The sequence below is a fragment of the Pezoporus flaviventris genome, unplaced genomic scaffold (assembly GCF_033815535.1).
Source record: "Pezoporus flaviventris isolate CSIRO_AGI_PZ_B2104156 unplaced genomic scaffold, CSIRO_AGI_Pfla_v1 ptg000078l, whole genome shotgun sequence".
NCBI lineage: Eukaryota > Metazoa > Chordata > Aves > Psittaciformes > Psittacidae > Pezoporus > Pezoporus flaviventris.
Genome location: NW_026892626.1, coordinates 11,579,023 through 11,592,482, shown reverse-complemented (window position 1 = coordinate 11,592,482; position 13,460 = coordinate 11,579,023). Strand labels below are relative to the sequence as shown.

The following is a 13,460-nucleotide window of genomic DNA, read 5'->3' as shown; positions in this document are numbered from 1 at the left end:
TGGATTAGCTGCTATCACAAATCCTTGACACTCAGAACAGTTTTGGAATATCTAGAACAAGTGAAATTGCTGTCACAATTCATGTTGATTTCATATAGTTTTTTCTATGCTCAGGCAACCCACCAACGAAAAGAAACCAAACACCTCAATACTTTCCCTCCAGCACCCAAAGACTGTCTGTTGTGGTTTTTTCCTTTGCTCTGATCACAGCCACAGCAGAGAACAACCCTCACAGTATAATTAATGATACTGTTAGACAAGAAGGAAATAAACTAAATGGAGTCAGACTGCCTTTTGCATTAGGAAATAACATCAAGTATTTATCTACCAGATGCAAGACAAGGAAAGTCTACTGGAAAAGAAAATTCTGCACTTGGAGAGCACTTAGTATTAAAGAGACAACTGCATAACAATGCAACATCTTTAAATAATGGTATTAATACCAGAGCCAAAAGATTTGGTATCCCTGATAAGAATAAAAGAACCAGGATGCAACTGAGTGAGGGTTACAATACTGTTCAGCTTCCAGAAACTATTGATATACTCAATATTTTACTTCCACTCACACTCCCAGCACAGAGAAGGGATGACTGACTTGACAGGATGATTCCTAAGTGCACCATCCTATCCTCACCATAAACTGGCATGTGTGCAAGACACTGAAGATGTCCGCCTTGTTCTCATCCTTCTATTGGTTGTGCTTCACCACTCTCTTCTTCAGTGCTGCTGTTCACGCTACTGAGAAATCATCAGTGGAAAAATGAACTCACGAGAAAAAAAATGGTTCTTAAAGAGACTGTATGTGGCATTACAGCAACTTCAGAGGCTGAACTTCTCCAGGAAGCTACATGACTTTGTCTATTGTCCCTGTTTTGATTCTCTGTCTTAAACCAAAATTTAACAATATTTCTCTATTTCAATAAAGGTCTTTGAAATAGTAATATTGGAGGATGTGCCTACTTTAAATGAAAGGAAGAGTGGAAGATACTCAACTGCAGCTAAAACCAAACAAAAACAAAACAACCCCCACATTAACACAAAAGGGCACCCACCATTAATTAAACCTTTTCCTTACAACTAAGAAATGAGGATCTACTCTTTTTCATGTCAATTGTTCTTTGCTTTTTATTGATCCCTAATGAACATCTAGAAAATAAAAAAAAAATCCTACATTCCAGTTCTAAATAATAAAATGTTTCTTCAGTGACAGCTGCAAATGGCAATCGGTTCTTCTGACTTGAGCATGAGGTGCCTTATGCAACATGCAACACAGGGAGAGCCTGAAAATAATTTTCTTTGGAAAGCAAACCTGTAAAGCTGCGGTAGCCAGGTGTTCTTAGAAAATGGAATAAGCACTTTTAATAGCTACAGTTTGAAAAGAAAAATATTCATTTTATTGACTCAAAAAAATTGAAAACCACAGTTGAGATGTTTTGTGTCAAAGCTGATTATTAGACTCATGACAAGCAAATGGGAGATGGAAAATGGCCAACGAATAACAACAGCGCATTAAAACATCTTTACAGTCCTAAGCAAATACAGCAGATACATGACAAGTGATGCTCTGCCCTGGCAGGGCACCTTCCATAAGCCACCTTTATGACCTCAGCAGCTTGAACGCTTCTGCTTTTTCTAACCTTGTGTTCATGTAATCCCCCATGCAGAAGAGCTCATAGAACATGTATTCCGTGTTTGTGCTGTAAGACAAATTTTCTAGTTATCCTCTCTAAGTCATTTCAAGTTTTTTGTCTTTCACCAATCTAAACACAAAGTAGACAGGATGGGAGGAGTTAACATGAACATTTAAATACTGAAAAAGAAAAAAAGCAATTCAGTATAGTGAACAAACTGCAGTTGCAGTATGCTTTCATGCTATCTTCTAATCTTTAAATAAAGACAATGTTCTAATCTAACTCGCTTGTGGGAAAACCATTTAGTTTACAGGGAGTGTGTTTCCTTTTCCTAAAACTTCAGTTTTAGCTGCTACTAAATTGAAAGTCAGTATATCTAATGATATTTTATTTAAGAGGAACAAAGTTGTTGAAAATACAAATTATACTCTTGGCCAAGCAGTGTTGCTACTCCTCCTCCTCCTAACAGAAAAAAAAAAAAAAAAAAAGAAGGAAAAAAAATTAATACATACCAACTTGGCCTATCTCTCTTCAATTACCATAACTGACCTAGACATAAATAAATTTCCTGTAAACTAATACTTACTGGAATATACTTTCAATGCAGGTTTGTTTACTCCAAATGCATTAGAAAAAAGCCCAACCAAAACCCAACTGTAGCTTGCCACAGAAATTGGTGTACTGCTTTGCAGTCGTGTTGTCACTTTAAACCATTAAACATGTTAAACAATTTTCCACTGCTGACAACCCAAGTACAGTATCCAAACAATAGCATCAGTCCACAACTCTGACATTTACAAAGACACAAGAAGCATTTTTGAACAAGCAGGCACCAAAAAAAAATAAAGGCCTTTTCCAAATTGAGAAAGAACTGCAACAGACCAACTTGCAAAGAAAGTCACACAGGTTAGTAAAAATTAGGAACACACATAATAAGGGACAAAAATCTAATCATTTCCAAGTTCTTACCCCATATACATCAATCATTTTCAGCAGTGAAAATTAAATCCTTTCTACCTCTTGAATGGTATTATATGGACCAAAACTACTGCCTTTTTTTTTCTTACTAGCCTTTGGATCAGCAGTCACCCGTCAAGGTGTAAAGAAAAGCCACTTCACTCCACCACTTCAGTTGACGTCGGAGTTCAGTCTCCCAGGAGGACACGGTAAAATAACCCACAGCCAGCAGAAGGTAATCATCTACAATATCTAATGATAGACAAAATACTAATTCTGTTACTCCACTTATGAAGCAACACAACTCCCTAACTCCTACTGCTCAATTAACTTTCTGGTTTCATACAGATATTTTCCTTCTTGTGTGTCAGCCCAAAATTGGTGGTCTCAAGTATTCCCATTCCAAGCAAAGATCAATTTGACTGAATTTAATTTTGCTGCAATTGAAATATCTTGCAAGTGTAAAGATATTTACACATCGCAAGGCTGAAAACTAAACAAACCTATCCTCACCCATACACCGAATGGGTAGACATGTTTCTTCTAGCCTTTAAAATAATACACATTCATCTCAGAACAAATCTGATTGTCTCAGGACATTTTTCTCAAAGGATATTCTCAGGCTATTCCCTCTTTCTTTCCCCCTACATGCTCCCTTTTTTTTTTCAACTTAATTATAGGAACATTTTCCAGCTTTCAGATGAGATGTATAAACAAAGCTGTGACCACTTGTGACTACTAAAAATTCCACAGAAGTTTTTGTAGGAGGACATCCTCTTGAACAGTGCAAAATCAAACTATAGCTGCATTAAATCCAATCAGTAAAACTAGTTGCATATGATTGCTTCCTTCTTTTAACTACCCTTCTGCACTCATCTTTGCTACTTAGTCACTGCTGATCATGTTCTAACACAGGAGCAATCACACTTCCATTAAGAGGACAAATAATCCTGTACACAGCATCCTTTCACATACAGAAAAAGAGCAGTCAGTGGTATGAGGAATTTATGGCCGAGTCCATGGCTCACAGAGTTATTCTGAGAGCTTTCAGTCACAAGGGACACTGTGGGCAGAAAACACATTAGTGGCCAAACCCAGAAGAGAACCTCAGACTCGCATGCATTGTTGTTATTGTTTAGCTGCTGGAAATCACACCATCACAAGACAGTCCTGCAAATATTTTTCCACTCTAGGATAAGGACATACTTTACAGGCAAGTTATTGTTAAGATATTGTCCTTTTGGGCTTCTAATAATATGGCTGGGGAGGATCCCTAATAGTATTAATCCTATTACTACATGAAAATATGTTTTCAGGAATTTAGGGGAAACTGTTTCCCTGTGACATGACCCAGTAAATCTTTAGGATTTTTTTTCTTTACTTGTACTGTAAGGTAGGTTTAATGATATCAGTGATTCACATCCAGGTGTTCTTGAAAGAACAAACAAAAGCATAAAAAAATTGGAAATATGGAATACATTTTTACTCTATACAAAAGAGACAGCAGAGTAACTGCATTGCCAAGTGTGAAATAATCTCTTGTAAAAAAACAAACAGCATTTATTATAATCCACAAGAATTACTTCAAGTTAGGTAAGATTGTTTCTGTCCTGCTCAGAAATAGCTATATATAATTTAATTAGTGCCAAGATGCCTAGTCAAGCAGAAAGTAGGTAGTTCCAAAATTGAATGAAATCAGGGTCCACGTAAGAACTGGTATCAAGTTAAAAAAGGGAAAAAAAAAAAAAAATCCAATACACATTTTACCAAAACCCATTTAGTTTCAGCTGTCACACACAGAAGAGTGCTGCCTTGCCAGGCAAAGCTTGCCATTGCTGCAAATATGCTTCTGTCTATAAAGTACAAACCACAGTAAACGCATTTCTTGAACTTGATGGACCAGGATTTTGCAGCAAACAACTGAGGCACACGTACCTTTACAAACTGCATGTAGATAACATGAGCAACAACAGCTGTGAAGTGGAAGAAGAGGGTATAAAGGCTTTTCATAGCTCTTGCATGAGCTGCTAACCCTTGCTGCTAGCTATTAGTTGCCCTTCTTAATGGCACTGAAGCACAAATAGGTACCTTACAACAACTTTCAAATCTTTACATCTTTACCTAGCTACATAGATTTGCCAATAGAAAGAGCTGGAGAGACACACACCTTGATTTTTAGTTCCTAATTACACCATTGACACAGATATTTGCCATTTGAAAGCAGTGTGTGTTTAAGTTATTGAGTATTTCTTTTTTACTGTCCATGCTCTGTTATGAACAGGCAGTACTGAAGACTACTAATACATTATATTTACCTCCTTTACATCCTATATTCAATAATGTATCTTATTTCATCACTCTGGTGTATTTCCATTAGGAAACCACGTGTTTTGCAACAACAAAGTAAAAGAACCACCTTTAAGCACATAAAGGTGCATCACTTTAGGAGAAAGAAGAAAAACCACACAGGGACTAGCTCTGAGCAAGATTTCACAGCTAGCAAGTTGGTACTGGTTCCTGTATGTTCCTGCATCACTTTGCCACTTGCTGGTCCTGGATATATAATCCTGCCTGGATCCCTTTTTTTTCTGGGCTTGTTTTTTCTCCATTTAGCAGGCCAAATGGTTTCACTGAAGGACCACAGAATCGCCCAAGCCAATGCAAGAGAAAACACTGGCAGCAGGGAGTACAGGGGACAGCAACTCCCTCGATGTCAGCCAGTGCTAAAACCAGCTTAGCTCAGCCCCAAACCCCCACCTTTACAGGCTGTATTCTTTAAATCCTAAAAGTAGTTCAACCTGATATTAAAAATAGATATGTGCGGATTTCCCTTTAGAAGCATTTTTCTTTTGAAGTCACTCTATTCTTGCTTCAAGATCAGAAGATGCTTCTAGGCCAACTTTTCTGTCTAAAATATGTAAATACAAATTACTGAATATGAAAAGAAAGCAGAGTTTAACTTAGCATTCTAAGTCTCCTACCCAAATACATTAATACTTTCATTAATAATATAAAGCGTTAAAATATGCATGCCCATGCATATTTAAGAAGTGCAGAAAAAAATTATGCTAGCTAACATGGAACTTATAAAGGGAAATATTGGGCACACTGTAGTGGTAGGCATTTTGGAGAGGGGTATGAACAGATTAGCACAGATGCAGGAAATACTATCCAAGATAACATGTGCCTTCATTAGCACCAGTTACCAATCACTGTTCAAGAATCTGATGAACCACCATTCTGATTACAGTGTTCCAGCTATACACTGTCAAACTATCATCTAATCATCATAGCCCTCTTTCAGTAGGGAAAACAGTAACATCGGAGTAATGTGGGATGAATGTGATATTTCACAGTGCTAAGCACCATCAGTAAAGATGCACAGACTTTCACTGTCTTGCTGTTTTATAAGCTTGTATTTATAATGCTGTGATGCATTTATAATGCCTGTAGAGACCATGGGTTGACAGCATACAATGCATCCACTTGCAGTGCAGAACAGCCACTCTTAAGTGGGAGTCTTGGGAAGGAAACCAGGGTTCCCCCATGCCCCTGCATTACATACAAGGTGAAAGGAACAGATCACCATGCCAAGTATGCACAGCATGGCTAAGTGACATATTAAGATATGACATGTTTAATTGAAACCCTTCATTCATTACAGTGCAAAGGGCAGCAAAAGAGCAGTGGATTTTGCTTGTTTGTGGCAGGAAGGGAAAATTCTGAAATATTAGGAAGTGTAGCTGCTTTCCAAGAGTAAGATCTTTTAAGCCATTAAACAGAAGCATCATGTGCCTTTTAATTTGTATTATTTTCCTCCTCAATAAAAGTGTAGTGTATTACTACATAGAATTATACAAAGAATGGGATGGAAAGGGACTGGATGGATCCATGACTGGTTTCTACGACAGCACAGTTAACTTCTGATGGAGCCGATCATACAGGCAATGCTGACAGCAATTAAAAACCACTTTAAAACCTGCTTTAACCAACTGCAGAATTACAAACTTCAGGTAAGCAAGCTTTAGCAGATTTCCACTAAGTCTTCCATAGACTCACATTAAACTATATAATATCAAGCCATTATCTAGTTGAAATCCAGATCAGAAAATTAGCAAAGAATATCCACCTTTGTGAGTTATACAACATTCCATTTTCATGTAAAATAGGAAATGGTTAACACTGGACTACCTGCAGCCCACCAATGCCACTGAAGTTGCTCTCCTCTAAGGGAACAAAAGTAGTCCTGTATGTACTCCAAAGCTGACCAGCATGGGAGAGCTATCAGCACACTGCTGGTGGAAAACAGGTCAAAAAAGTGGAAACTCATATGGACAGAGAAGCTGAACTGCTTGAACTATTGTTACTACTGACCAGGATTAGGCTCTGTGTTCACTTCAGAGGGTTTGGGATGATTTCTAGCAACTTTGCTGAGTACGAGGCAACATTTAAACTAACATTTAAACTACTAAGCAAATCCCCCTCCATTGACTCCTTTTCCTTGTCAACTAGGTCAGGACACTCACTCTCCCCAACAATCCCAAGGGATATGTGTGGATGAAAAGGAAACCAGTGATACTGCATCTCCCGCTGGCACACAACTCCCACTAGTCCTTATGAACAACAGGACTAACCACAGATGTCCTGCTGCCAATCTGGACTGCTTTCAGCTCCAGGATCTAAGCATCTGGACCAAGAATGGGACAACTCCTGAAAGCAGAGATCATTTCAACTCTCAGAAAAGGAAGATGCAAACAAGAACATGTTGTTCCCCTCAGCTTTTGAAATGTTATGAGAAGAAAATAAAATCAAATTGTAGCAATATGTTTCAGCTTTGCCCTTACAAAATGGCTTCATTTCCCACAGTACCCCAGTTTCTGGGAAGAGGAAATGGTTGGCTGGCCAGCACCTACATTTTTTCCTAGGATAGACCCTGGAAAAAAATACTTGAAAAGCAAACACACCAGAATAGTAGCAGACATTCCTGTCAGATCCATTTCAAGTAGCAGCATGGAAAATTGACAGGAATGTCACTGAGCAGCTGCAGGGGGGTCCCAGAGCTCAGCCCCTGCAACTGCCCGCCAGCAGTACCCTCAAATCCTGCTCAAGATCCAGGCACAGCTCATCAGACCTACTGTGTTCCCAGCATAACAGTTGGGGTTCAGACAGTCTTTCTGTTACACATTTCCAGTAACATCTACTCTTGGCAAGAAGGGAGCTGCTTGCTGTACTTTGCTCATTAGTGGAGCACATTAGCCAGTTACGCAGGATTGCTGGCAGTTTCTAAAGCACACAAATCCAATTTTCAGAAAAAGCAAGGCAAAGTTCATCTTTTCCTTTCCATCATCCCTGCCTGACACAGCCCCGGAGTTAAATTTCAGAAGCAGTATTTATTGCAGAAGCTTTCTATTTATTCATTTTCCAAGATACGCACACTGAAAGTGGTGGAGCAACTGCTGGACTTGAAAGACTGCCTCCAAAAGGCAGGTATAGAGTGCCATACGGGACTGCTCACTCATCAAATAACTGCTCAAGTAGCAATTACTTTCCCCCCAAACCAGACAAATTCCAGGATGTATAACATTGTGCACAATGTGAGGCCTAATTTCGTGTTAAGTTTTCAGCAATCCTGCAGTCTCCTCCAAAAAAGTAACCCTGATACCTGCTATGGAAAACACTGAGCTGCAGTACATGGAGAGAAATGCACTACAGGTAGTACAATATTTTCTTCTTGGCCATCTTAGGCTTGAATTGCTCCAGCTTCTTGCTATTACCTCAACAGGCCCATTGGCCATGTGCCCTGTGGCCTACAATGGCACTAAGAGAAGTCAGGAATTTATTCATAGATCTGTTAGTGAAGGAATCATAAGACTTAGTATAAGATGGTAAAGCATTTTCAGATTACTCAGAAAAGAGTACAACTAACTGTTGTGAACTGTCGGGTTGCTATCACACCATGAAACAATTAGGTTGACAGGTCACTAATCCAGACATAAAAGCTTTTTATCTGGTCCACTGACAAGAAGTTTGCTGGATGGCTCCACTTACTGTAACATCAAACCCCTGGTCTCCTGTTCTTTGCTTGGCAAAAGACCATCAGCAGTTCATACCAAATCTGGTTTACCATACTTCCAAAATAGAGCACATTCAGCAATGCTAGAATCCTGATAAGTACAGGCATAAGCTCCATGTTACAGAAAGGTTTTTTCATACTCCAAGCAGATCTTCCAGCATTCTGATCAAAACCTCGCTTAAATAAATACATTCTTCCCATTTAAATTTTCCCTAACAGTTTCAGCCAGGTCTGCTGCCCTTTCTAAGCTGTTGTCTTCTGCCCAATACTGGCAAAATCACTGCATTCCTTCCAGAGATCAGTGAAAAATAATATGAACATTTTACTTTCAAATAATTTAATCATTTTAAGCTAAGTACTTAACAAGAAAAAAAATCATACCCCTACAACTTCAAAGACCATAGCAGTTTAGTTTATTACTCTCGATGTCTCTGATTAAGAGCATATAAAATTCATAATTTTCCCTGAAAACGAATAGAGATTTAAAAACTTTAAGCAACTGGCATTTGACCCTCAACCTCTTTTTAAATCCACCAGCTCCTGCTGCTCCTATTAATAAACGTTCTTTCTCAGATTTCCACTTCATCCTGCCATGCTCAAATAGGAAACATTTTTGTTGACTGGAAAACAATTGAATGGGACCAAATGCTTTAGTTCTGCTATCCCACAACATGACATAGAAGGTAACAATAAAAGATACCACTTCCTAAATTAATAAAACCTACAGAAAGTAATTAGCTTTTACCCACAGATACCAGCTTCATAGTCAATGTGATTAAATGTAGCCTCTTCTAAGCACATTTCCAGAGAGGTAAGTCTCTTATTCAGAGTACTGCTCCACCTGGCATGAGCTTTAACTATACAAACTTTGTGTAAGGCTGAAAATACCTGACTCGTATTAACATATCTGCAATCAAATTTGCTTTAGGGCAACCAGAAACACCAAGCTGTAACTTCTGTTAAGCAGTCTGTAGCAACAGTGTCTGCAATTCTGACGACACAGCTCATGCAATTAGTGAGAAAACTTGCTAATGCAGTTTAGAGTTTCTTCCATATTTCACAAACATGGACAGCACAGCAATGAGCACATAACATCTGCACAATACCATTCACAAATAAACTCTTAATTAAGTATTTCTGTCCACTAGGAAAAACAGTTGGTAACAGAAGTAATGACATTATTAAGCATAGATTTTTGCCACCAACAATCCTGACAGCATACATCTAAGACAGGCCAATCTACAGTCCACTTCAAGATTCTGCACAAACTATTTCTCCAAGGTTCTTCACTTACAGAACCTGTCCTACCATCTCTTCAATGTCTTAATAAATTTGATCTCAAAACTTTGCTGAAGTATTTGAAATTCAATCAGAACACCCAAGTACCATACCAACTGAAGCTGCAAATGTTCAGCCAGTATCTCATGTCCAGAAAGTTCTGAAAGGTTGTATTTTGATCCTTTAAGAAAAAAGGCCAACAATAATCACTGCTCTACAAGTTTTTAATCAGGCTGTTAGATGTCATTAGCTATGACAAATATTTTATCATGAAAGATTACAAAGGTTAAGACAAATGAAAGCAACTAATTTTTATTTTTCCTGAATTCTTCCACAGTTGTACCTTATAGAATGGTTTGGGTTGGAAGAGACCTTGAAGATCATCCAGTTTCAACCTCCTGCCACAGGCAGGAACACCTCCCACTAGACCAGGTTGCTCCAAACCCTTTCCAAGCTGGCCTTGAACACTGCCAGGGAAGGGGCAACTACAGCTGCTCTAGGCAACCTGTGCCAGGGCCTTACCACCCTCATAATGAATATTTTTTTCCTAACATCCAATCTAAGTCTCCCCTTTGTCAGTTTAAAGCCATCCCCCTCTGTCCTAGCACTACCTGTCCTTGTAAAAAGTCCCTCTTCAGCTTTCTTTTAGCCCCTTTAGGCACTGGAAGCTGCTCTAAGGTCTCCCCAGAGCCTTCTCTTCTTCAGGCTGAGGTCCAGCCTTCTCAGCCTGTCTTCACAGGAGAGGTGCTCCAGTCCTCTCAGCATCTTTCTGGCCATATTACATCTTATCATACACCAAAGAACCTCGAAGTATAATTATTTCAAACTATCAGTGGAAGTCCACCCATCCTGCATTATTCCAGCTAAGAAGTTATGAACAGAAAATCTTACCATAAATTTTCCATTTCAAATGGAAAATGGCCAGATTGGTCACTGATGAAATCTAAAAAATACTTTCTACTGATTTAATGATGATGTACATGCTTTCACTAAACACTACAACATGCAGCTCTGCATGGCACGCATAATGTGCTCATATTAAATAGACTGACGTAGTTTCCATGAGAATTATTAGCAATGGAAAAACGACAACTTAGACAGACCCACAGAATATAATCACAACATTGTTCATTAATGCCTGCTACCACTGTTAACTCTATTCCAGAAAGTCTCAAGAGGAAGCTAGATAAAGTAGCAGAAACTGATGAACTTTCAGCTGCAAGGGGGTGGAAGGGAAAGGAAGCAGACTGATTAGTTGAATAGATTTATTGTATGCCATATTCTAGGTTAAAACCCTGTATCTACTGTAACATAAATTCTTTTGAGTCATTTGACTGTTCACAATTCAAATACAGGAAAATGCTAGCAGGCTAACATGTGTTTCTTCAGCAGGAAACCCTTTCTTCAAAATGTAAAATGAAGAACTGAAAAGCCAAAACTTTGCTAGAATTGTCATACTATTATTCCTCAAATATGAGAAGGACCTTCTGATGTTCTCCCATCACATTAGAAAAACATCTAAGTCCACATGAGCTACAGAGAAAAATACAATGCACTAACAGTTGAAATGCAGTGTTGTGTCTCTCAAAGATGAAAGACATTATCATACCACTTTCTTCAATTCAGGTGGCAGATTTTATTCTCAGGCCATGAATATTTTCTGACCTTATTTATAATACATCATGAATACAAACAAAACATCTCAAACCAAATCTGTAAGCAAGGTTTCTTGTTCTAGTTGCTGTATTTCAATGGTCTTTGACATTGGCAGAGTCTACATACAACCAGTTTAGCAAAATGCACTGTAAGTTGACCTGTGCTTCAAGAAAACAATTAAACCAAAAGAGATTCCTTTAGGCTCTTCACAATTCAAATAAAGATCATGATCCTGAAAAACCTGGAGAAAATCATTTTGATTACCATTCTTGCAAATCAAGGATAAAATTAAGTAGCAGTGCTTATTTAATCACTGCAATGTTAAAAAAAAAAAAAAAGAGGGAAAGCAAATTATTTGCCTTGTAATAATTTTAAATACAAAGAAGATAAACTACAAGAGTCTTTGGAAAACAATCTGACTAAAGCTCAAATATAGCCACCACATACATCACCCGATGCAGTAATAGAACAAAGTAAGTGTCATCATTTGCTTAAACAGAAAAAGGAATACATGCCAATTAAAAAAAAAGCCGCAGATTTACAAAACACACTGAACAGTGTGAATTCAGTCACCATGCAAATAGTATCAACTGCTATTGTCACTCATCCATAGACTGCAGCAGTCCTGCCACTGAACCAAAATCTCATTATTACAATCAGTATCAGTGATCACGTTTAAGAACTCCAAAAACGATTTTACACTGCTATGTGGACATCATAGATATTTTTGCATTGCAATAGTTTTTTGTTGGAAGTATTTCACCTTCAAAGCACAGTGTTTTGTCCGCATTTTACTTCCCCTTTGATGGCACAGAGCAGTTCCTACTAGCTCAGGAAGGAAAATAAACTGTTGTTGCTGTTATCTTATACCACTGTAGGAAAAAATGCCAGGCTGTCCAGCAGTCAACAGACCAACCACAGATCCTGCTCCTTTTTTATTCCCTCCCAATAAAAAAATTGCTATTGACAACCAATTAAGGCACATGGAAAGGAATGCACTAATACTATCCAGGATTATGCTGGAAACAGTAGTTAGACTGGAGTATAATTCACGAGTAATGGAAATAACTCCTTGTATTTCAAGCTAGCTCTTCCAGTCAATTAGGACTTACAATTTGTATACTATTGTTAAGCTTATTAAATTAGACTAGCATAATTACAAACTGATTGAGCAACAACATCCAAAATTAAAGACTCAGCGTAATAGTACAAGAATTCTGAAATACAGGTAGCCACTTGGACTCCACCAGTAAGTTAAATTCAGAAGGAAAATATGGAAAGGAAGCAGATACCTAAAGGACAATGCATTTCTACACCGGCATCCCTAGTCACAAATAACTAGGAAACAGGATGACTGGCTACAATTATACAGAAACTTCAGAAATATGACCTTTTTAACAATGAGGAAAAACAACTGTTTTGAAAGAAAAAAGGATGCATTATTTTGATCATCATGAAGTATTCTCACCGTTCCATATACCTGCTATATTGCTCACTTATTTCATTTAATCTCGCACCAAGGCACTGTCTACAGAGTTGGAAGCACCAAATACACCAAAGGTAAACCAAACTCTCCAGGAAAATATTAGGCTTCTCCCCTCCTTACATACTCCGACTTTGCAAAACAAAGACGAGTAAAACACAGCACAAATCAGTTTGATATACTCACACTCTGGCATTACATAGTGTAACATTACTTAAAAAGAGTAAAGAATTTTGTTTTAACTAAAACCTCATCCTGCAAATGAGAAACTGGTATCTTCTTCCATAAGTAACCTAAAAGAATAGCCACCTTCCCACTTCAATAAGCTAACTTCATTTCTGTTTAAAAAATAAACCAAGAACTCTGAGATGACTTAAAGTCT

The 13,460-nt window shown here is 38.1% G+C and overlaps 1 protein-coding gene across 2 annotated transcripts in view; it reads right to left on the bottom strand.

Annotated features, from left to right (window-relative positions):
* The window catches only part of CYTH3 (cytohesin 3), a 49,212-nt gene that overhangs the window by 25,021 nt on the left and 10,731 nt on the right, over positions 1 to 13,460 (bottom strand). The window contains exon 1 of one of the 2 annotated variants that reach the window (XM_061474172.1): positions 7,724 to 7,856. The exons of the other annotated variant lie outside the window; for it this stretch is intronic. Coding sequence (XP_061330156.1) covers positions 7,724 to 7,841 — 118 coding nt within the window. The 5' untranslated portion in view covers positions 7,842 to 7,856. Of the gene's footprint in view, positions 1 to 7,723; positions 7,857 to 13,460 lie in introns of those variants that run through there. 2 annotated transcript variants of the gene reach the window in all.